This window comes from Hirsutella rhossiliensis (assembly GCF_020360975.1).
Source record: "Hirsutella rhossiliensis strain HR02 chromosome Unknown scaffold00005, whole genome shotgun sequence".
Classification (NCBI taxonomy): domain Eukaryota; kingdom Fungi; phylum Ascomycota; class Sordariomycetes; order Hypocreales; family Ophiocordycipitaceae; genus Hirsutella; species Hirsutella rhossiliensis.
Genome location: NW_025408671.1, coordinates 2,014,158 through 2,038,633, shown reverse-complemented (window position 1 = coordinate 2,038,633; position 24,476 = coordinate 2,014,158). Strand labels below are relative to the sequence as shown.

Below are 24,476 nucleotides of genomic sequence, written 5' to 3'. Positions count from 1 at the left end.
AACGTTACTTAGACCGTTACCCGGAAACATAATTCGGAAGCTAAGAGTGAATTGCGTATAGAATTAAAAATGCGATCGTAGGTGAAAGTAACGTTAGATACTTAAGTTGAAGGCCATATTTAGTTTAATCCGTGCATTCCGCGACTCTCGTGGTGAGTTCTCTCGTTAAGTAGTTTAGCTAACGACAATTTCTCTATTAAAGATAGATAGCGTCGAGACGGATACGGAGGTCATAAGTAAATAACGTCATTTCTCGTATAGGCAATATATAGTTTATTTCACTATATAAGAATAAACCATACACCATAAACCATACGGGTCCGTATAGCATATGGCGTATGGTTAGAAAGCCTGCTATTCAATTCTGTCTGACAGCTCTCAACATACATATATACATAGTGGCACGTCCGTGCCACTATCCAGTGACTCACCACTTGTAACTGCTGCCTAAACATGTCTTGGTCCATGTCTCATATCAAGTCAACACTACCCCCTTAGCTTATGAGTGATTTTTTCGATATAAGCGTCTTGGGTCAGCCAGATCGTCTTTCGGGCTCGGTCCCGTAGGATGTGGATACCTAGGAACCAACGGGGCTCCCCTAAAAGACTCATCCGATAGCGTTGCTGTAGTCCGACCATAGCTTCCTTTGCTATCTCTTTGTCTTCCTTCCTATAGGCCCAGATGAAATCGTCCACATAAAAGAAGACTAGCACTCCAGCTTTCCGCATTACACAAGGTTCTTGTGGAACCTTCTCGAAGCCTAGAGCCTCGAGAGACCCTGTGAGATGCTGTTGCCAAAGAAGAGGAGAGCGGCGTAGCCCATAGAGAGCTTTTCGAAGACGAAGGACTCTTCCGGGCTTCGTGAATCCAGGGGGCATCCTAATAAAGACCACCTCGTCTATCGGGCTGTTGACAAAGGCGTTGACTGCATCCATCTGTTCGAGCTCAAGGTCGAATTCGGCTGCTATAGCCATCAGGGCGCGGAAAGATAGGCCGGCCAAAGTTGTGGCCCTCGTAGGAAGATCCCCTTCCTTCTGCTGGTTCCCACACACAACAAGGCGTGCCTTGCACTTTTGAAGGAAGCCATGCTTGTCAGTCTTGTAAACAAAGACCCATTTGCACCCTAGGACCTGCTTTCCGGCTGCCTTCTTCCAAGGGACCTCTTCGAAGGTGCCCATCTCTTCGTGAGACTGGAGATGGTCCCGTTGGGCCTTCGTGAATTCTTCACGGAAGGGATGCTTTTCAAGCTGCCGAAGTGTCTGCGGGAGGTCGGGAAGGTCCTTCTTATGTGGCCTAGCCTTCGCCTTAAACAGCCTTCCAGCTGTAAAATCTCCGTGGATCCCGTCTTCTATTGGCTTCGGGAAGAAATCCTCGAATCGGTCCTTGGGCTCCTCGAACGGCTCTTCCGATCCTACCTGCACAGATGGTCCTAACGCCTGAAAGGTGCCTGCCCCCACCCCCTTACGAGAAGGCGACGTCTGCAGCCGAAGAAAAGGAAGAGGTTTTTCCCTTTAAAGGGCCCCCTATTTTGATTGGGTTTTTCCCTTTAAAGAAGGCCCCCTTTCTTATAGGACTTTCCCCTCTTTAGGCCCCTTTTCCTTAAGTAGGTCTGAAAGAGCCTAGGGACCCGAAAGGGCCCCTGCTTTCCTCGAGTAAAGGGAGAAGTGCAGAGCTAAGAACCTCCTCTATACGCTCACCAGCCCGAAGCCGTATTAGCTATGCCCTTAAGGGGCAGGCCATAGCTAAGGGGGTGTGTCGCGAAGCGTGGCCTGATTTCGCAGTTCTCGGAGATATCCCTTGGCACGAGGGACCAAGGAAGCTGAAAAACACCCGGTGTGAAAAACAGGTTTAAAGAAGGAGCTAAAAAGAGGTGCAGAAAGGAGGGTGGGGGCATGAGGGGAAGCAGAAGTGGCGATGGCTTCCTATAGAGGTGGCGAGAGATAAGACGGATATGCCGGCAACGGCTGGAAAGGAAGGGAAAAACCGGCAAAAAGCTCGGTAGTTAAAGGGACATTAGGGGCTTCTTTAAGCAGGATCTTCTTTGTTAATTGAGATGCTAGACGGGTATAAAGAGGGGCGTTGGATAGAGGAAAGAAGGACAATCAAGGCAATACAACAATCACTCCCCTACTGCAATTGCTGCCCCCGTAAGATTCAAACATCTCTGCCCTGCCTGTCCGACCCCTTACTTCTACTTTTACCTTCGTGCATTTTATATGCACTTCTCGCATCTCTCTTCGCGAGAAAACTAGCTCTTAAAAGAAAGAATAAAGCTTATAATATAGAATAAAGAGTATCCCTTAAGAATACTAGAAATATAATAAACTCTTTAAAAAAGAACTTAAGATAGGGTTACTTAAATATAGCTAATAAGACTATAAAATTTATCTTAAGGATAGAATAACGCTAACGTTTTATAAGATCTATAACTTAAACGAAAAGTAACTATAAACGCTATATAACTACCTTAATAAGAATCTATAAAAGGGATATATATAAGTATTAATATCTAAAGTAAGCTACTTAGTTATATTTATTTTAAAAAAAAATAGTAAGCTATAACTAGTTATTAACTATAAACGCTTAAATAATATTATAATAAAGAACCGAATACTATTCTTATAAAGAGAGATATAAGAAGTATATATAAAATATATAAAGGTAAAAGTAAAAGTAAGGGGTCGGATAGGTAGGGTAGAGATATTTAATTCTTATAAGAGCAGTAATTATAGTAGGGAAGTAATTATTATATTACTTTAATTATCCTTCTTTCCTTTATCTAACGCCCCTCTTTATACTTATCTAGTATCTTAATTAATAAAGAAGATCTTACTTAAAGAAGCTACTAATATCCTTTTAACTACTAAGCTTTTTACCGGTTTTTCCCCTCCTTTCTAGCCGTTGCCGGTATATCTATCTTATCTCTCGCTACCTCTATAAGGAGCTATCGCTACTTCTACTTCCCCTTATACCCCTACCCTCTTCTCTATACTTCTTTTTAGCTCCTTCTTTAAAACCTGTTTTTTAGCTTCCTAAGTCCCTTATACTAAGAGATATCTCTAAAAACTACGAAATTAAGCTATGCTTCGCGATAACTATTACCGCTTATATCGGAACTATAAGATCGACTATATAGTAAAAAATAGTTTATAGCCCTTAACCTTAAAGGCGCCTATAATTTAATACGTATAAAAAAGGGATATAAATAGATAATAGCCTTTAAAACGAAATTTAAACTATTTAAATATCTAGTAATACTATTTAAACTTATAAATATACTAGCTAGCTTTTAATAGATAATTAATAATATCCTATATAAATACTTAGATATCTTTATAGTAGTATACCTAGATAATATCTTAATCTTCTTAAATACCTTCAAGGAATATAAGAAATACGTTTATAAGGTACTCTATATACTTTAAAATATAAAGTTACTAGTTAAACTAAAGAAAAGTAAGTTTTATATATAGGAAGTAGATTTCCTTAGATATACGATCTTACTAAAAGAGATATAAATATAATAAGATAAGATTAACTTAGTTAAAAATAGCTAACGATAAAGAATATTAAGGATATATAGAGTTTCCTAGGATTTATAAATTACTACTAATAATTTATTAAAGATTTTAAAAAGATTATAGTATTATTATATAACTTAATAAAGAAGGGAAAAGGATTTATATAAGACGATAAAGCTTGTCACACATAGGATATCAGCCTCCAACAGTCTGACCCCCTATTCGCACAGTCCGTTTCCACATTTCCCCACAGAAACTTCTAGGAGGCATCATCAACGCATCAGTGGCTTCCAGATGATCCGATCAGATGCTTCCATTCACTACCATTCCCTTCCATTCTCATATTCAGGCAGTCTATAAAGATCTCGCCTCTTTCCCACCTTAGATAGCAGAATCAAGAGTCTTCCAGTCCCTGATCTTTATGCCCACTTGCTCATCCTCCGTGCGATAGTTATGAGCCCGGTCTGCCATTGACTGGGTATCTTATTCTCGTTCATTCCGCTGCGCAGAATAGCTTCCACAATGAGCTCAGCTCTAGATCTTGATGGCTCTTCCAAGGGCACCGTGCTCAACGGCCCTTGCGACTGGAAACAATGGATTTCTATCATCAAGAAATTCGCCACGTCCCACAGTCTTTGGGACTTTCTGGACCCTGCCGTCAAGGAGGGTAAGCCGGTTCTTCAGCAGCCAGTTGAACCAACATTCCGACAAATCAACCACGAAGCATCTGATCTCGTGGATCTGACCTCGGAGGAATTTCGCCGTCTCGAATTCCTCCACACCCAATACCGCTCGAAGCTTCAAGGGTATAGGGATCAAGTGAAGGCACTCGCCAGCCTTCAACAACACATCGTCAAGACCATCGGCAACTACTACAGCACCATTGCCGAGGAACACGACGTTGCAAAGCAACTTGCCTTGCTTCAGGCTCGTGTGGCCCCAACCGACTGGGCACTCGAGAGGAAGTTGTTCAGCGTTATCGTTCCACCCTTCAGTCGCCAAACAGGACCAAGATCGAAGCTTGGGTCACCCAATGGCAGAAAGTCCTCACTGAGGCAAAGCAATTAGGGCTTCCTGATGTCCAGGACCTTCGCCCTACCCAAGATTTCCTACAGGCTGTTTCGTCCATCAACGCCCCATTCACAGACTATTGGGTCAACAAAATGGAAGACGAGGCCGTATTCGGCAAGCCTGATTGGAAGACGGACTTCCCGGACGGCATTAAGATCAGTGAGATCTTTGAACGAGCTCACCGAATCAAGGCCGCCAACAACAGCAAAGGATCATTCGGAGCTGCCTTCCAAGGCAAGGGAGAGAAATCGGAGAGGAAAGAGGACAAGCCTAAGTGGTCTTCAAGCAAGAACGCTGATGGTGTTCCTATGTGTGTCTGCGGAGAATATCACCGCTTCGTAGATTGCTTCTATCTCATCAAATCAGCTCGGCCTGATGGCTGGACTCCTGATCAGAAGGTTGAGAAGAAGATCAAGGAAATCCTCGACTCCAATCCATGGGCAAAGAAGATGACGGAGAAAGCACAAGACTTCAAGAAGAAGGAAATGGAGAAATCGTCCGACTCCTCCGTTAAAGGCACAGCGTTTGCCGGTCTTCTACCAGCTCCTGACAACACACCGCCTCCTCAACACCTCCATCAACCAGTTTCTCGACGGGAAAGGCAGTCTACCCGCTGTATGACTCCTTTATCCTTGATTCCGGATCAGACACACACATTTGCAACAACCGATCCCGTTTTCTTGACTACACCGCCCTTGCAGAGCCAAAAGAGCTCTTTGCAGGCGATAGTCAACTTCAGATCCTTGGCTACGGCACAGTCCGTATGAAGCTTGAAGAAGGAGGACTTTTTCAGCTCAACGAAGTTGCCTTCGTGCCAAAATTCCACACCAACATCGCATCCTCGACCGCTTTCTTGCGAAGGGATACAACTGGAATCCACTATCTGGACGCGTCTCTAAAGACGATCAGATTATATTTCATACGAAACGCCGCTTTCGTCAACCGGTCATCGAGTTCAACCCGATTAAGGAGGACTCTCACGCCTCCAATTTCACATCTTCATCTGCACCTCGCACAGTGAAAACAGCAGATGCTACGCTTTGGCATAAGCGCCTAGGTCACTTGAACGCTCAAGCCCTAGAGCATCTTGTTGAGAACACGACGGGTTCGAAGATCAAAGGCCCAGTTACCATCGATTGCACCGCGTGTTCCTTGGGAAGGAAAGAAGGTCGTCTCGCCGAACCCTCAAAACCGAGCCCCAGACCATTCTGGAGAATCTACGTTGATATCTTCAGTATGAACACCTCATTCAACGGCAAGGAAGCTGTTCTTCTTATCAAAGATGAATTTACAAGCATGATCTTCATCTACCTTCTGAATGACGCGACACAAGGGTCCGTTATGACTGCTTTGAGAAACCACGAGGCAATGGTTCAACGCCAATGGAATCTCAACATTTGCATTATCCACCGTGATAACGATCGTTCTCTTCAGAGTGCGTATGAGAGCTGGATCGAGGAAAAGGATTCAAGATGAACCTTCTGCCCTTACACTCCCGCTCAAAACGGTTCTGCAGAGCGATCTGGGGGGGTAATATCTGCCCAGGCCAGAACAATGGGAATTGATGCCAATTTACCATCTGATCTTTGGCCAGAGACTTGGAAAGCAGCAGTGTTTTTGCACAACAGATCGCCCATGCAGAACCACAGCTTCCGAACGCCTTTCCAGCTGCTTCATCAGTGGCTGCGAGACAACAACAGAGACATAGGCTACCAGCAAGACCAGCCTGACATCACGTTTCTCAAGGCATACGGCTGCAGAGCCTATCCTTGACACCCCAGGCCCTTCAGAACAGACAGAAGAAGGACCTAAAGACCGACCCTCACACAGAAATCGGTTATCTCGTTGGATATGATTCCACGAACATTTTCAGGATCTGGATTCCGTCCACATCAGAAGTCCGAAGGGTCCGAGATGTGACCTTCAATGAAAGCATCTTCTATGACGGAAATGATCAGCCACCAGAACCTATCCCGCAGCGCGTGGAAGTACAGCTTCCAGCCCACATCGAGGACGAGTCGGATTACGAGGAAATCCCCACTCAAATCGATGAACCTGAACCTGACCCCGTTGAGCAATCTCCCTCAACCTCAGACCAAGGAGACGCCACCACGATTGTGGTACAACCCGAACCATCTGATCATGAGGACTCGGATGATCAGGATGAGTTTCATGACATTCAGCACCCATATCCGACACCGGACCCCGGTCCGAGTGACTCTCAGCCACGGCGCTCAGCCCGCACTCCAAAGCCTCGCAAGCTCAGTGCTTTTTCGACCAACACTAAGGGTCAATTCCACAGCTCTTTCTTTCTCGGCAGAGAAGAAAACTTCACAGACGACACCTTCCTCCCGAACCTACGACGTATAAGGAACTTCGCACCCACAGATTTGGTCCTCAGTTCAGAGAAGGAGCCCACGCCGAGTGGAAAGCACTCCAACAGAGAGGAACCTTCAGAGCGGTCCCCAGAGACCAGGTCACGGGCAAGCTTTTGCCACTTACCTGGGTCTTTAAGTATAAGTTCGACAAGCATGGCTTTCTTACAAAGTTCAAAGCCCGTCTTTGTGTTCGAGGAGATCTTCAACAGCTAGGTGACAAGGACACCTATGCAGCAACCCTTGCAGGACGTTCTTTCCGGATTCTCATGGCCATCACCGCCAAATTCGACCTTGAGACCCGACAGCTCGACGCAGTTAATGCCTTCACAAACGCCCTCTTAGAAGACGAGGAGGAGGTCTATGTAGCCTTCCCAGACGGATACTACAGACAGGGATGGGCTCTTCGCCTCATGCGAGCCCTCTATGGCCTCCGACGGTCCCCTCTTCTTTGGCAGAAGGAACTCACTGCTGCATTCAGAGAGCTTGGTCTTACACAGTGTCCCGACGAACCCTGCATCTTCCAGAACGACTGGCTCACTGTTTTCTTCTTCGTTGACGATATTGTTTTCCTCTATCGCAAGGAAAACGAGGACGCAGCTGATGAGATGGTTGCAGCCCTCAAGAGGAAGTACGCGATGACAGACCAAGGGAATTACAATGGTTCCTTGGTATCAGAGTCCTGCGTGACAGACCCAACAGGAAGCTTTGGCTATGCCAAGACTCCTACATTGAAAGGATGGTTCAACGGTTCGACCTTCAACGGCGTGACCACTTCAGAGGAGCCCCTTCCCGTGCAACGAAGTCCAGCCGCACACAGGGCAGGCTTCTCCAGACCAAATTCAGCTATACCAGAGCAAAGTTGGATCACTGACCTACGCCGCAGCTATCACCCGCTCGGACATAGCCAAGCCAGCGTCTAAACTAGCTGAATTCCTCAACAACCCTTCCGAGCATCACTCCAAGCTCGCAGACCATCTGATCGAGTACCTTTACGCCACTAGGTATCTCGCCATCCAGTTTTCAGGAAAACCCTGCCTCGACGAGGATGTTGTTCCTCAGCTCCACGCTCAACATCATAGCGATTTCCAAAGCGCATCCGACGCTGCTTTCGCTGATGATAAAAAGACTCGCAAGTCATCCCAGGGTTCAATCCTTACCCTCTTCGGCGGCCCTATTGCTTGGAAAGCCGGTAAACAGGATACAGTCACCACTTCTTCCACAGAAGCTGAATTGCTTGCTCTCACGCACACGGCAAAAGAGACTATTGCAACCTTCCGTCTCTTTGAGCAGCTCTCTCTTAAGCTTGATGGAATTCCGACGATCCAATGTGACAACCTTCAAACCATTCGTCTTGTCACACAGGATATTCCACGCCTCCGCACAGCCCTTCGTCACGTTGACATCCACACCTGTTGGGCTAGGCAGGCATTTGAGAAAGGCCTCTATAAGCTCACTTATACGCCTACTTCCCAGATGATTGCAGACGGCCTCACCAAAGCTCTGCCAGGCCAGAAATTTGCTACTTTCGTCAAACAACTCGGTCTCGTCGATATCTCTACGTTGCTAGGGATCTAGTTTCTTTCTTCAGTTTGCACTGCCCACTAGCCAGCACAACCTGGGGGGGTATGTCACACATAGGATATCAGCCTCCAACAGTCTGACCCCTATTCACACAGTCCGTTTCACATTTCCCCACAGAAACTTCTAGGAGGCATCATCAACGCATCAGTGGCTTCCAGATGATCCGATCAGATGCTTCCATTCACTACCATTCCCTTCCATTCTCATATTCAGGCAGTCTATAAAGATCTCGCCTCTTTCCCACCTTAGATAGCAGAATCAAGAGTCTTCCAGTCCCTGATCTTTATGCCCACTTGCTCATCCTCCGTGCGATAAAGCTAATAAAGCTTTTAAATATATTAATACTATAATTATATAAGAATTAGTTTTAACTACCTTTAATTTAAAATAATATATTAAACTTAAAACTAATATATTAAACTTTACTTTAAGAGTATAAATCGGATAAAAAGATAATAAAAGAAGACTATAACTAATTATATTTTACATAAAAAATCTATATAGCGTAGAACTTAATTACCTTATTTACGATAAAGAATTCCTTATAATTATTTAAGCTTTTAAGGAATTTTAATATTACTTTCTTAAAAGTAAATATAAAGTTAAGGTCTATATAAATTATAAGAATATCTTTTACTTTATAATAATATAATAGTTAAATAGACGATAGATTTAATAGGCTAAATATTTATTAGAATTCGACTATAAAATAATTTATAAAAAAGGAATAAAATATAGTTAAGCTAATACTCTTAGTTAACGAAGTAACTATAATATAGGAGTACCTATAGTAAAAGGATAGCTTTTAAAAATTAACGAAAATAAGAACTATTAATAACGATAGCTAAATATAATATTTAAGTATAACTTAATAACTTAATATACTAAAAGATCTTAAAATAAATAAAAGAATATAAAGTACTAAATAGATATAATATAGAATATTTAAAAGTTTTAATATATAAAAATAAAATCTAGATACTATTAGAACTATAAGATAAAGCTATATAAGATATATATAAATATTAAATATATAGATACTAAGGAATCTAAAGAATAATAAAACGGATTAAACGATAATATAACTTTTTATAGCTTAAGGAAGTAGTATAATAAGTTATTAAAAAATATAAACTTTATATATAAAGTAAAGCTAAATAATATAAGCTATAAAGAGAATTATAACCGCTACTAGTATTAAAAAACTATAGGATTTAATAGCTTTTAACTATATTATAAAGCTATTACTATTAAAAGAACCTATAACTAATATTAAGTATAATAGTATATTTATTATTATTAATAAACTAACGAAATATAAATACTTCTTACTATATAAAGAAGTAAGTAATATAAAAGAGCTAGTATATATTTTCCTATAAATAATTATTAGTAATTATAAACTATTATATAAAATTATCTTTAATAAAGAAAGTATATTTATAGCTAAGTTTTAATAAGCTCTTATAGTATAATTAAGGATAAAATATAAGCTTAATATAGCTTATTACTTATAAATAAATAAATAAATAAAATAACTTAACTAAATACTTAAATAATATTTATAATACTATATTAGTTATAAATAAAACGATTAAGTTAAATAGCTACTAATAGTATAACTAGCTTATAATAGCTTAGTAATAAAAATAACTAAGCTCTTACTAGTATACGCTAATTATAGATATAACTTAAAAGTATTTAAGGATACTTAATAAGGACTATAAGTAAAACGAGCGATACTATAAGTAAATTAGCTATAAAGATTATATAAAGAAATATAATAAGAACTTTAATTTATTAAAGAATAAATATCTACTTACTATAATTAAAAAAGATTATAGGGACTAATCTTTTAAAAGGGAAATATAGTCTACTTTATATAACGAAATATTAAAATAAAACGACTAAGTAATAAATTAGATTTTAAGAAACTTAAACTATTTAAAGTTAAGAAAACTATTTTAAAAGTTAACTATAAACTTTCGCTACTAATAATAATATAGATATACCTAATATTTTATATCTTATTATTAGAACTAGTACTATAAAACGCTATATTATAAGAAAAAATTAAAGTTAATAATAATTAAGAATATAAAGTAAAATAAATACTAAATATAAGAAAATAAGGTTAGTAATAAGAATACCTTATTAAGTAAAAGGGATATAGACTAAAGGAAAATACCTAAGAACTACTTAAGTACTTAACTTATTATAGTTCTTTACTTTAATAGTTTTACTAATAAAATCTACCTTAAGTATTATAAAATTACTTAATAAACTAATAGTATTTTAATTAATTATATTAAATTTACTTATAGACTAAACGTCGACTATTACTTTAGATTCTTAGCGCTTAGCTTTATTAAGGTTATTTAAGGAATAAAGGCCTTAATAGACTATCTTAATACCCTTTATCTTTAGCTAGCGCTTTTAACGGTAAAGCTACGCTAAACGAGCTAAGGCTTTATTTAGGTCGGCTTAAGCTTTTAATATTCGCTCCTTAGTAATTTCTTCTTTTTTATTTAATTAATTAGACTCTAGATTTATTTAAGATACTAAGAAATATATTAGCTATAAATAATAAGTAGGATAATAAAGTTACCTATAAGAGCTAATCGCTATACTTAACGTATTATAAGAACGACTTTACTATATATATTTAGTATACTTAAAAGATTTCTCTAGTATTTTATAGTAAAAGCTATACGACGAATAAAAAGAATATAGTATAATATTAATATCGCGAAGTATAGCCTAATTTCGTAGTTCTTAGAGATATCTCTTAGTATAAGGGACTAAGGAAGCTAAAAACACCCGGTATAAAAGAAGGAAGAAGGAGCTAAAAAGAGGTATAGAAAGAAAGGTAGGGGTATAAGGGGAAGTAGAAGTAGCGATAGCTTCCTATAAAGGTAGCGAGAGATAAGACGGATATACTAGTAAGGGCTAGAAAAGAAGGGAAAAAACCAGTAAAAAGCTTAGTAGTTAAAAGGATATTCATAGCTTCTTTAAGTAGGATCTTCTTTATTAATTAAGATACTAAATAGGTATAAAGAAGGGCGTTAGATAAAGGAAAGAAAGAGAATTAAAGAAATATAATAATTACTCCCCTACCTTTATTACTACCCCTATAAGAATTAAATCTCTCTGCCCTACCTATCCGACCCCTTACTTTTAATTTTACCTTTATATATTTTTATATACTTCTTATATCTCTCTTTATAAGAGTTATAAGCCCGGGAGGAATAGAATTCCTATACCTTCCGGCTATTATAAAAGGCACCTTTCTTATATCCCTTATAGCTCCCTTTTACCCCTCTTACTAAAAAGGCTAATTTTTAACCGACTTTTCTACCCCCCTCTCTCTTTATAACTATAAGAAGGTATAAGCAATAAGCGTGGAATTAGGTAATCGATAACGTAGGCGAGGAGATCGGTCGAAGGAGTATAGGGTAGGATTTTATCCGGAATTTATTACGAGCATATAAGGGGCTAAATAATATATTAAAAGAATAGCGTTATAAAAGATATATACGAACTTACTTATTCTATCTACTACTCCTAGGGAAATCCTTCGTCTTTTATAGACTATTGCTTGCCTACTAGTAGACTAATTAGTTAGCTTTCTAGCACATTCTATAGTGCTTAAAAAGCTCTATCTATAGTATATCTTCCTAACTTAGTAGGTGGTCTAATTATAGCGTAATAGTTAACGTAAACTATAGGTTCTAGTATAAGTAGTAGATTTAACTAGAATGTTCTATGCCCTACCTATTCTTATATCGCGGATATCTTCGGAACCGCTAAGCTAAAATAGGCAATAGGGTATCTATTCTACTCGTAATTAGCTTATGCATTTTATATATATTTTAATTTATAAGGATAGGCTTATCTTAACCCGCTTTTCCTAGAGGAAGGTATAGATATCTAGTAGAGGTCTTTATCTTTTAAGGGTTATTCCCTTAGACTATATTATAGAGCCTCTTTTTACTAGCTTATTCTATAAAGCCTCCCTATACTTATTATTTCTTTATAATAGTAAAATAGGAATATAAGGGTATATTCTTATAATAACGATATCGAAAAACAACTCCTCTACCGTCCCTACGGTCTATAAGACGATTCTTATAGAGCCCTAAGATTAAGATAAGTAGGTAAAGGAGCTATAGGCTTATTATAAGAAGGTATAAGCAATAAGCGTAGAATTAGGTAATCGATAATATAAGCGGAAAGATCGGTCGAAGGAGTATAGGGTAGGATTTCGTCCGGAATTTATAACGAGTATATAGGGGGCTAAATAATATATTAAAAGAATAGCGTTATAAAAGATACTTACGAACTTACTTATTTTATCTACTACTCCTAGGGAAATCCTTCGTCTTTTATAGACTATTACTCGCCTACTAGTAGACTAATTAGTTAGCTTTTTAGTATATACTATAGTGCTTAAAAAGCTCTATCTATAGTATATCTTCCTAACTTAGTAGATAGTCTAATTATAGCGTGATGGTTAACGTAAGACTATAGGTTCTAGTATAAGTAGTAGATTTAACTAGAATGTTCTATGCCCTACCTATTCTCGTATCGCGGATATCTTTAAAACCGCTAGGCTAAAATAGGTAATAGGGTATCCGTTCTGCTCGTAATTAACTTATGCATTTTATGCATATTTTTATTTATAAGGATAGGCTTATCCTAACCCGCTTTTCCTAGAGGAAGGTATAGATGTCTAGTAGAGGTCTTTATCTTTTAAGGGTTATTCCCTTAGACTATATTATAGAGCCTCTTTTTACTAGCTTATTCTATAAAGCCTCCCTATGCCTATTATTTCTTTATAATAGTAAAATAGGAATATAAGGGTATATTCTTATAGCCTCCCTTAAAGAGTACTAGGTAAATAGTACTCTTTACTAGTTATTTCTTTTATAGTAGAATTATCCTTATTAAGAATAAGGTATATAATAGGAATATAAAGGAAAATTTTAAAACCCTTTCTAGGAAAAACCTTAGTAGGAAAAATCCTAGTTATAGTTATAATTATTTCTCCTCTTTTAGGCAAACCTTTATAAGGAAAAGCCTTATAAAGTTATTATTATAGGAAACCTTTTAATAAGGAAAACCCTATTTTTATAAGTTATTTTTATTAATAAGAAACCTTTTTAAAGGAAAAACCTATTAGTTATATATAGAGGAAAAGCTAAGAAAGCAAAAGACAGCTAAAAAACCTCTATTAAGGGGATATAAGCTTTTCTTTTTAAGGCTCTTTTAATTCCCTAAGGGAAAGAAGCTCTTAGAACTTAAAGAATTTATCTCTTCTTAGTTCCTTAGTAAATATATCGGTAATATTATCTTCGGATTTAATATAGAAAATCCGAATCTTCTTTTCCTTAATATTTTCTTAGGTATAGAAGTAAGTAATATCTATATACTTTATCTTTTTATAAAATTCCGGATTTTCAGCTAATTTAATAGCTGCCTTATTATCCGTTAAGATAGGAGGTATAGTATTAAGAATTCTAATAGATAAGCTATTATTTATTATATAAAATATCCGATTTAGATATAAAGCTTCTTTATTAGCCTCCCTAAGGGCAATAAATTTAGCTTCGTAGGTTAATAGGGCTATAGATTTTTACTTCTAGTAGGCCTAACTTATAATATTTTTATAAATATAGAAATAGTATCTAGAAACGGATTTTCTATTTATAAGGTTAGACGCCTAGCTAGCGTTAAAATAACCTTTTATAAAGTTATAAGTATAAGGGATATTATAATAATAAATTATCCCTAGGTTAGGATATTTATTTAAATATTTCTAGATAGTATTTAACGCTTTAAAATATATATTATCTAGTTTAGAAGTAAATCTAGCATAGGAAATAATAGTATATAAAATGTCTAGCCTACTTATTATTACGACTATAGCTACTAGGCCGCTAACGGTCGACCGCGTTAAGTACGTAATACGGTCTAACGGATAAATAGTTAGTATAACTATCTAATAGATATAGGATCGAGGGGATCGTAAAGATCTAAGTAATCTAGGATTAATAGGATTACTATGCTCTATACGATCTAACGTTAGGGATTATAGCTAGGCCTATAATCTAAGGATAGTCTCTATAGGTATATATAGCTACTTACTTTCTCTCCTTTAGATAGATAGCTCTCTAGCTTTTAATATAGATCTTTATTACGATTCTATCTCTAATTTTAATTACCTAGTTATAGTCTATAGTCTACGACCTCCGACTTATTACTAACGTAATATACTTATTATTACTTAGACCACGCCCTATTATATCTACTAATATAAACCCCTCGATAGGTTTATCCCTTAGGAATAATACTAGTCGTTATACTTATTATAGCTAGATATAATAAAGCCCTTATTTCCCTTTAGTAAATAAGGATTTCTTTTTACGAAGGCGTTATAGTAGCCTTTTTAAGCTTTACTCTTACTATAGGAGGCGTATTAAAAGTCCCTAAGTCTTCTTTATTATATTCTCGTATTTTATTACGAGTATATTTTTCCTAAGATATAAATATCTCCTTTCTACTCTAGTTTATAATTATATATATTCCTAAGAAGTCTTTTAGTTCGCATAGAGGCTAAACCTTTATATAATCTACTACTTTTTTAAGTATACTATTTATTATACCTCTATTAGGCCCTATTATTAGGAGGTTATCTACGTAGATTACTATTGTAATTTTATATTACGTATTTATAAATACCCCTTTATCTATAAGAAGGGCCGAAAATCCTATCTTAGCTAATATAAAGCTAAGATAGTTATACTAAAGCTTTAGGCTTTATTTAAGGCTATATAATACTTTCTTTAATTTTACTACTAGCCTTTTCTTTTTATATAGCTCTAGAAACTATAAATAGCTAAGATTATACTTATACTAGTTTTTATTAAACTAGTCTTTAAGTATTAGCTCTTTAGAGCCTATAGGGATTTTTATATAAATATCTATATCTATTTCGTTATATATAAAGGCATTTTTTATATTATATTATAGTAGAGTATAATTATTAGAAATAGCTATTATAAGTAGCATTCTAATAGATTCGGGTCTTACTATCGTAGAAAAGGTTTCTAAATAATCTAGGCCGTAGACCTAATTAAATCCTTATACTACGTAGTGGGCTTTATATTTAATAATATTATTATTATTATCCCGCTTTATTTTAGGTTATTTTCCTCTTCTTTTAAAGAAGAGTTATTGCCTTCTTTATATATATAGGTTCCCTTTATAAATAATTATCCGGGACTTTATTTATAGAAGGTAAGGTATTAAAGTCGAAGTCCTTAAGGTCTTCTTCCTTTTAATTTTCTATAAATTTATTTTCTAGGATAATAATATCTCTAGAAATTATTACCTTTCTTTTCGAAAAGTTATATATTTTATAAGCATTTTCGGTATAGCTTATAATAATACCCTTATAAGCTCTTATCTCTAGCTTATCTAAGGGGTCTTTATTTTTATAATAAATAGTACTTCCGAAGGTCTTAATTTTCTCTAAGTCTTCTAAGGCTAGAGATTTATTTTCCTTCTTCTCTATAAGAGTTTAGAAGCCTATTCGTAAGTAAGGGGTCCTATTATATAAATAGGCTGCTATTAGAATAGCTTCTCCCTATAGATATTTAGGCAGTTTTACTATAAATAAAATAGCTCGGACTTTATTTAAAATAGTCCTATTAATCCTCTCTATTACTCCGTTTAATTCGGGAGTCCTAGGAGGGCTAGTACAATATTTTATTCCCTTTCTTAAGCAGTAGGGTTTTATTTTATATAGGAATTCTTTTACGTTATCCGAAAAGACTTCCTTTATAGTAATATTATCCCGGTTATTTTTAACTAAGGCTTTATATTCTAAGAATTTATCTAGGGCTTCTGCCTTAGATTTTATTAAAGATATTTCTAAATATCTTATCCCTATATCTAAAAAGGATATAAAGGAGGTATATTTATTATAAGTAGGGGTCTTTATAGGTCCCTAAATATTAATAGTAACTCTATTAAGGTAATTATATACCTTATTAGATAGGGATTTATTCCTCTTATTAGTTACCTTTACTTTAATATAAGCCTTATATTCTTTAATTTTTATAATATCCTTCTTAGGGATAGTTATTTCTTTATTATATCTTTTAAAGGTTTCTAGTAAGGCTTTAAGACTTATATATCCTAGCCTTAAATACTATAAATAAAAGTTAAGGTCCTTTATATTATTCCTTATATTATTAATATTATATAGGAATATCTTCTTCTTTAAGAAAGGAATTTTTAAAGAGAAGATATAAAGGTTATCTTACTATTTTCCTATAGATATAATATTAGCCTAGTTATCTAGTAGGAAAATTTCCTTGCTATTAATAAAGGCATAAGTATTTTTAAAATATAATTAGCTTATAATATTTACCCTTAATTCGGGTATAAAAAGGCAGTTTCTTAAGATAAATAGCTTTTTTTTTTAGAAATCTAAAAGAAGATCTCTATAGCCTTTAATAACTATATAGGATGCCTTTCCCTAATTAACCTTAGTAGAGATAGTTCGAAAATTAATAAGGAATTTCTTTTCTAATACTATATACTTAGTAGTACTAGTATTATATATAAAATTATAGAAATTTCTATTCTCTAAGGTTTTATAAGGGATTTCCTTCTCTTTTACCTTATATATAAGGTCTTTAATTTAGGAGGAATTTAAAGGTCCTATTTGCCTATTATTAAATACGGCTTTTTTAAGGATATTCGAAGAGATATATACCTCTGCTTCTTCTTCGGAGATTTTATAGCCTCTAAGGGTAAGAGGAGGAATAGAAAAATCGATTTCCGGTTCTTCGTCCGTTTAATTATCGATTTCTATTTTTTCTGCTTCCGATATATATAGAGAAGAGGGTTTTTTCGTCTTCCTATCGACGTAAGAGTCTAATTTAATAGGATTTAAGTTATTTCGAAGAGCTTACGTTATATTAGTTATATAGCTAGAAAACGAGCCCGAAAGGCTATTTAAAATCCAAGCTATAATAACTACTTCCGGAATTATAATATTCCGTGCTTTTAGCTCTTCGAATACCTCTTTTACCTTATTTAGGTAGCCTTCTAGGATTGAAATCCCTACCAAAGTATTAAAAAGCTCCTTTATAAGTAAGTAATTCGAGGTAAAGGAAATAGGGTTATATAGGTTTTTTAACCTATCCTACGCCTCTTTAGCATTTGTTATATACTTTATTTAGGTTAAAGGACTATCTTTAATACAAAGAAAAATCAAAGTAAGTGCTTCTTCTATTTTCGAGTAATTTTCTTACTATATAGTAGTAGAAAGCTTCTCTTTAACTAAAAGAGCCTATATTCGAATAGCCTAGAAGGTATAGTTAGAACTACCCTTAAGTTTAGTAAATTCGAACTTATCCCTAGAGCCTATTTTAGATAATTCGAGGTTATATAGTTAGTATTAGAATTTCGAAGATTTTTCGAAGTTATTACCCGACTTATAGAGAAGCCGGGCTTATAACCTATAAGAAGGTATAAGCAATAAGCGTAGAATCGGGTAATCGATAACGTAAGCGGAAAGATCGGTCGAAGGAGTATAGGGTAGGATTTCGTCCGGAATTTATAACGAGCATATAAGGGGCTAAATAATATATTAAAAGAATAGCGTTGTAAAAGATACTTACGAACTTACTTATTTTATCTACTACTCCTAGGGAGATCCTTCGTCTTTTATAGACTATTGCTCGCCTACTAGTAGACTAATTAGTCAGCTTTCTAGCACATTCTATAGTGCTTAAAAAGCTCTATCTATAGTATATCTTCCTAACTTAGTAGGTGGTCTAATTATAGCGTGATGGTTAACGTAGGACTATAGGTTCTAGCATAAGTAGTGGATTTAACTAGAATGTTCTATGCCCTACCTATTCTCGTATCGCGGATATCTTTAAAACCGCTAGGCTAAAATAGGCAATAGTATATCCGTTCTGCTCGTAATTAACCTATGCATTCTATACATATTTTTATTTATAAGGATAGGCTTATCCTAACCCGCTTTTCCTAGAGGAAGGTATAGATGTCTAGTAGAGGTCTTTATCTTTTAAGGGTTATTCCCTTAGACTATATTATAGAGCCTCTTTTTACTAGCTTATTCTATAAAGCCTCCTTATACCTATTATTTCTTTATAATAGTAAAATAGGAATATAAGGGTATATTCTTATACTTATATAGATAGAACTATCTATAATTTAGTCTTCTCTAATAAGTAGGACCCTCTTAAGCCCCCTCTTTATCCTAGGGTAATAGACTTTATAGAGGGAGCTACCTTCTTCTCTAAGCTAACCTCTATATAGTAGAGAGCTTTTTCTACTACCTTAGGCGACTATAAGAGTTACCGAAAGGAGTACCTCTACGAGACGAAGCTGCTAACTACTATATATATAGCGATAACGGAATCCGTTAATACCGTAAAGCTAATCTATCTTCGAGAGGAAGAGACTCTTAGGTAGTAGCTTTTAAAGCTTAAGACCTTAATAGCTCCCTTAAGGGGCTATATAACTAACCGTATTAGAAAGACCTATATAGTATACCTAGGAGCCCTTTCTACTAAGAACCTACTAGCTTCGTCGTAGCTAGTTTAACGGTAGCTACGGTATATACCTAAAGATATACCTACGCTAACGGTAATAGTAGTAGCTAGATACCGAAGGATAAGGGGGTCTAAGGGGGACGAAGGAAACGAGAAAGTACTAGGTAGGGTAAGGCAAAGGCAAAGAGGGCTAAAAAGGTATATTAGCAAAAGAGGATATAGAAGAAGATAATACTAATAAAAGAAGATAATAATACTAATAATAAAAGAAGAAGATAATAATACTAATAGAAGAAGATATCGATGCTAATAATAAAAGAAGAAGATAATAGTAATAATAAAAGAAGATGCTGTCTACTAGCTAAGGAGGAAAAGAGACCTCTTTTATAGACCGAATTTTCCCTCCTTCTTCCCTAGACTAATAAGGGCTAAGGGATTATCTAATTAAGAAGAGGGCTAGCTAGAGACTCTACTAAGGATCCTACTAAGGACCCTGCTAAGGACCCTGCTAAGGACCCTACTAAAGACTCTACTACGCGGGCTATATATATTCCTTAGGGTATAAATGCCCCCGTTAAACTAGCTAAGTAGGAAGAAATCCTTAAGGAAGCTAACTAATACTTCCTTATAAAAGCTCTTTCCGGCTAGTAGCTATAAGATATATCTCTACTAATAAAGCCTATTAGTAACGGTTACTTAACTATCGTTCGAGAGGCTAGTTAGGAACTAGATAAAGAGGCTACTAAAGTATAATAGTAAGTAGTCTTATTCCTTTATAGCTAGCACTCGACCTAAATAGCTCGACCTACTGCCCCTATAGCTGCTATAGCCTCTATTACTACGGCCCCTGCTACTACTACTATAGCTGTTGCTCCTTTAGCTCCTCCTCCCTTAAGAGCCTTAACCCCGTCTTTAATAGCTGCCCTAGTCCCGGCCCTAGCTCCGCCTACTACTCCGGGCCCGGTCCCGTTAGTTAGACCGGCCCGACTAGTCCCCTAATAGACCTTTTAGTCCGTTAGTCGAAAAATCAAGGAACTAGTCGAAATCGAACCTCGTTAATATTAGTAATAAGGAGTAAAAAGGGGGGGTTTTTAAGTAGACCTTCTAGACTAAGATAAAGATTCCTCGAAGAAATAACGTATAAGAAGGAATCGACCTACTTACTAAGTATATAAAAAGCCCTATCGGCTAGAAGACTACTAGTAGGTCTTTAAGGAAAACCGACCTAAAGGAATTAACCCTTTAAAGAGGCTATAAGAAATAGTATAATAGTCTCTTAAGGAGGACCCCTCGTTATAAAAGAAGATAGACGAGATTTAGGTTGCTAAGAAATAGTAACTAACGCCGCTACTATAAATTTAAGGAAGAATCTTTAGTAAAGTAAATTAGGCCTTTATCTTCCCTATAGATTAATAAGGCTAAGACTAGCCGTTAGAGCCCTCCGATTATCCCTTACGAAAATTAGCTATCCTTAACTTTAGTGCTTCCCTTAATATCTATAATATACTCTTATGATTCTAGTCCTTTAAAAAGGTATAAAGGGAATATCTTATTATAGGGGAATTAACCGTATAAATAGAGGGATATAGAAGGGTGAATTTTACGATAAAATTACTTAATAGGTCTATATAAATTCTTCGACGAAAAAGGGTAGCTTTTTACCCTTAATTTTTAACGAGCTTAATTTCCTTCCGCTTTCTTTAAAAGGAAGGAATCTTCTAGGATATAACGTCTAAGCCTATAAGGCTAGTCTAGAAGAATTAGACTATTAGGCTTATCGAAGAAAAATTCGGTTAATTTATTCTCGAATTCTAACCTATTTATAGGAAGGAACTACTTAAGAAGTTAGCTTTCCCTACTAAGAGGAATAGGTTTACTATAAAGGACCCTCTTTTAGTAGCTTAAGGAGACGGTCTTCTTTAATATATACGACTTAGTTACCTAGGCCCCCTAGCTTTATATAAGCTAGGCTAATAGTAAGGCGTATAAATAAGGGGCTTAAAGACTATCGAATATAAATACTATGGCTAAGGAAAGACTAAGAAACGAATTTCTAGATGGACCCTTATATAGCCGGACTAGCTATATAAGGAAATTTAGGTCGATTAGACCGACGTCTCTAAGGACTAGGAAAGCTTTATTAGGGTAATGTTTTTTATAGACGCTTTTTTAAGGATGGTTTTCCCTTATTTCTTACGGACCTACCTAAGTAAGTATAACTAGTTTGCCCTCTAGGACTTCGTTAACTAAATAAAATCCTACTTTAGCTATAAGGTAAAGAAGATATAGTTTAACGGAGAGCTATTTATAAAGGATATCTTAAATTAGCTTTAAAAAAGGGGCATTTTACCCCTCCTATTAACACCGAATATCTAGGCCTAGAACGGAGGGGTAGAAAGATCGGGGGGTACTATAATATAAAGGGCCTATATAATAAGACTTACTATAAGGCTTCTATACGACCTTTAAAGGGAAGTCGTTAAGACCGCTTATTACCTTTAAAACTAGACCTTAAGGGACCCTAGGGGCCTAAGGGACTATAGGGACCTAGAGACCCTTTTAAGACCTAAGGAATAAACTAGAAATCCCTTCTCGAGCTCTTTATAAAAAAGAGGGCCTTGCTAGCTTACTTTTATACCTATAGCTATAAGGTATACGTAATAACTACCGATATATAGCTAAAAAGGAAGAAGAAAAAAAAGCTTAATCTTAGAGCCTTTATTAGTTACCTCGTTAGTTATAATTCTATAAATATCTTCTAGATTTAGATTCCTCTTTTATAAAAGGTTATTTTAACTAAGGATATAATTTTCGATAAATCTAGCTTTTTCGACGGAAAGAAGGATTAATAGCCCCTCTTACTCTTATAACGTTAGCTAATTTAGAAGATCTAAATTCCCCCTTCCTAATAGTCTTAAAAAGAGGTCCTAGATAAGGAAATAAAAAAAGAAACCGACGTTAAAGTAGTTAAGGATAACGCTAACTTTAAAGAGGAAGCTATTAGATTAAATAATCTAGATAAAGAAGGAGACTATAGGAAAGCGGTAGAGCTAGAATACGCCTACCTACCTACGCCTCCTCCTATATAAGAAGAAGATCTAAATATAGCTTTTTTAGTTAGTCTTTTTATCTCGACCTTTAAGGGGGTAGGAAAGGCACCTCTCTTAAAGAATTACCTAGCTGCCTTTTTATCCCTACTTCGAGAAGTAAAGGAAGGTATAGGGCCCGATATAGATACTAAAGAAGACTAACCTCTCTCCTATTTCGATCGTTTTTCCGCCTTCTATCTAACGCTAATAAAAAATAGTTCCTATAAAGCGTTTATAGTAGGCCGGCTTTTTAAGCTACTATTAGCAAGGAAGGTATATAAAAGAGACCTCCTAGACCTACTAATAAACTAAAAGCAGCTAGAAAAACACCCCTTTAAAGACTAGTTTTTCTAAGCCTAGAAAGACTACCTAGCCTTATATAAAGAGATAAGGTCTTTTAAAGAGGTCCTTAAGAAAAAGGTAAGAGGAAAACGGGTCCTTAGCTATAAGTAAGTCTTTATCTATAAAGCTAATAAATATAGCTTGTTTTAAAAGTATAAAGCCCGGCTAGTTATCTATAGGAATTAATAGGAAAAAGGGGATCTACCTACTAAGGTAACTACCCTAGTAAGGATGTCTTTTCGGACCCTTATAGCTATAGTAGTAGAATTCGACCTCGAGCTTAAATAGATAGATATAGTTAACGCCTTTATTAACTACTTACTTAAGGAAGAAAAAGAAGTTATCTATATACGCCTTTTACTAAGCTTTTAATAACTAGGAAAGGTTCTATAGCTTAAGAAAGCTCTATATAGACTATAAAGATTACCCCTTCTTTAGTAATAGTATTTAACGGGTTCCTTTAAAGCCCTAAGCTTTAAGAAAGTCCCTTAGGAACCGTATATAATATAAAAGGGTAAAATTATAGTCTTCTTCTATATTAACGATATTATCTAGGCCTACTTAAAAGAGGAAGAAGCTACTACTAAGGAGGCTATATAAGGCCTATAATAAAGGTATAAGATGACTAAGCTAAGGGAGCTAAAGTAGTTCTTAAGGATATAAATCCTTTAAAATAGGTCCTAATAGACTATCTAGCTTACCTAGGACGCCTATATCGATAAGGTCGCTTATAAATTCCTCCCTAATTCTCTTAATAAGAAGCTTCCCTCTACGCTTATATTAAATAAAGAGCTTTTACTTAATCTATCCTTTTAAGCTAAGGAGTAAGAGAAATACTAATATTAATAAAAGGTAAGCTCCTTGCTTTTTTTTAGCTATTTCTACTAAACTAGATATCTCTTTTACGGTCTCCTAACTAGCTAGGTATAACTAAAATCCTAGCCCTAGGTATTAAGAAGTAGTAGATAGAGCTATCCTTTATCTCTATTTAACGAGATTATATAGTCTATGCTTAGGAGGGTAGGAAAGGAAGAAATTAGCTACTAAAATCTTCCTTTATTTAAGCGATTCGTCCTTTATAGATAATTCCTTAAATAGAAAGAGCTTATAAGGGTATATTATATCCCTTTTTAAAGGATCTATTACTTAAAGAGCTTTAAAGTAAGCTACTATTATAACTTTTAGTATAAAGGTAAAGCTACTAGCTCTTTTAAAAGTATTAAAGGAAGCGATTTTCCTTAGCCGGCTACTTATTTCTTTACGACTATAAATTCCGACCTTATTAGCTATAGAATATAATAATATATAGACTATATAAATTCTTATAAAGGAAAATAGTAAGCTATTAACCTAGCTATAGTATATCGATATCTACTAGTATTAGTTACGCTAAGAAGTCTAAAGGGGACTTATTTCCGTCTATTAGGTTTTAATAGTATCGATAAAAGCCAACGATCTTATAAAGCCCTTACCGAAGTAGAAGCTAGCTATCTTTTTATAGTAAATTAGGCTAGAAGACGTTCGAGAAAAGCTATTCTTAGAAGCCTGCCTTAAGAGTCTATAAGAGGAGCTAATAGTATATATAAGAAGGTAACGTCTATAGCTAAAGAAAAGGAAGAGGTTTTTCCCTTTAAAGGGCCCCCTATTTTAATTAGGTTTTTTCCCTTCTAAGAAGGCCCCCCTTTCTTATAGGACTTTCCCCTCTTTAGGCCCCTATTCCTTAAGTAGGTTTAAAAGAGCCTAGGGACCTAAAAGGGCCCCTACTTTCCTTAAGTAAAGGGAGAAGTATAGAGCTAAGAACCTCCTCTATACGCTTACTAGCCTAAAGCTATATTAGCTATACCCTTAAGGGGCAGGCTATAGCTAAGGGGGTATATCGCGAAGCGTAGCTTAAT

The 24,476-nt window shown here is 35.8% G+C and overlaps 3 protein-coding genes across 3 annotated transcripts; 2 read left to right on the top strand and 1 right to left on the bottom strand.

Moving 5' to 3' along the window:
- Positions 1 to 761: 761 nt before the first annotated feature.
- Positions 762 to 1,179, bottom strand: HRG_05450 (reverse transcriptase (RNA-dependent DNA polymerase) domain-containing protein; the record flags this gene model as incomplete). Its single annotated transcript, XM_044863921.1, has 2 exons — positions 762 to 848; positions 895 to 1,179. 2 exons carry the CDS (start codon positions 1,177 to 1,179, stop codon positions 762 to 764), a joined length of 372 nt encoding a protein of 123 aa, XP_044720453.1.
- A 2,865-nt stretch (positions 1,180 to 4,044) lies between these two features.
- HRG_05449 (uncharacterized protein) lies at positions 4,045 to 4,590 on the top strand (the record flags this gene model as incomplete). Its single annotated transcript, XM_044863920.1, has 1 exon — positions 4,045 to 4,590. The coding sequence occupies one exon, from the start codon at positions 4,045 to 4,047 to the stop codon at positions 4,588 to 4,590; it is 546 nt and encodes a 181-aa protein (XP_044720452.1).
- A 1,638-nt stretch (positions 4,591 to 6,228) lies between these two features.
- On the top strand, positions 6,229 to 8,546 carry HRG_05448 (reverse transcriptase (RNA-dependent DNA polymerase) domain-containing protein; the record flags this gene model as incomplete). Its single annotated transcript, XM_044863919.1, has 7 exons — positions 6,229 to 6,329; positions 6,389 to 6,807; positions 6,882 to 7,333; positions 7,427 to 7,718; positions 7,855 to 8,160; positions 8,356 to 8,396; positions 8,445 to 8,546. 7 exons carry the CDS (start codon positions 6,229 to 6,231, stop codon positions 8,544 to 8,546), a joined length of 1,713 nt encoding a protein of 570 aa, XP_044720451.1.
- Between the last annotated feature and the right edge of the window lie 15,930 nt (positions 8,547 to 24,476).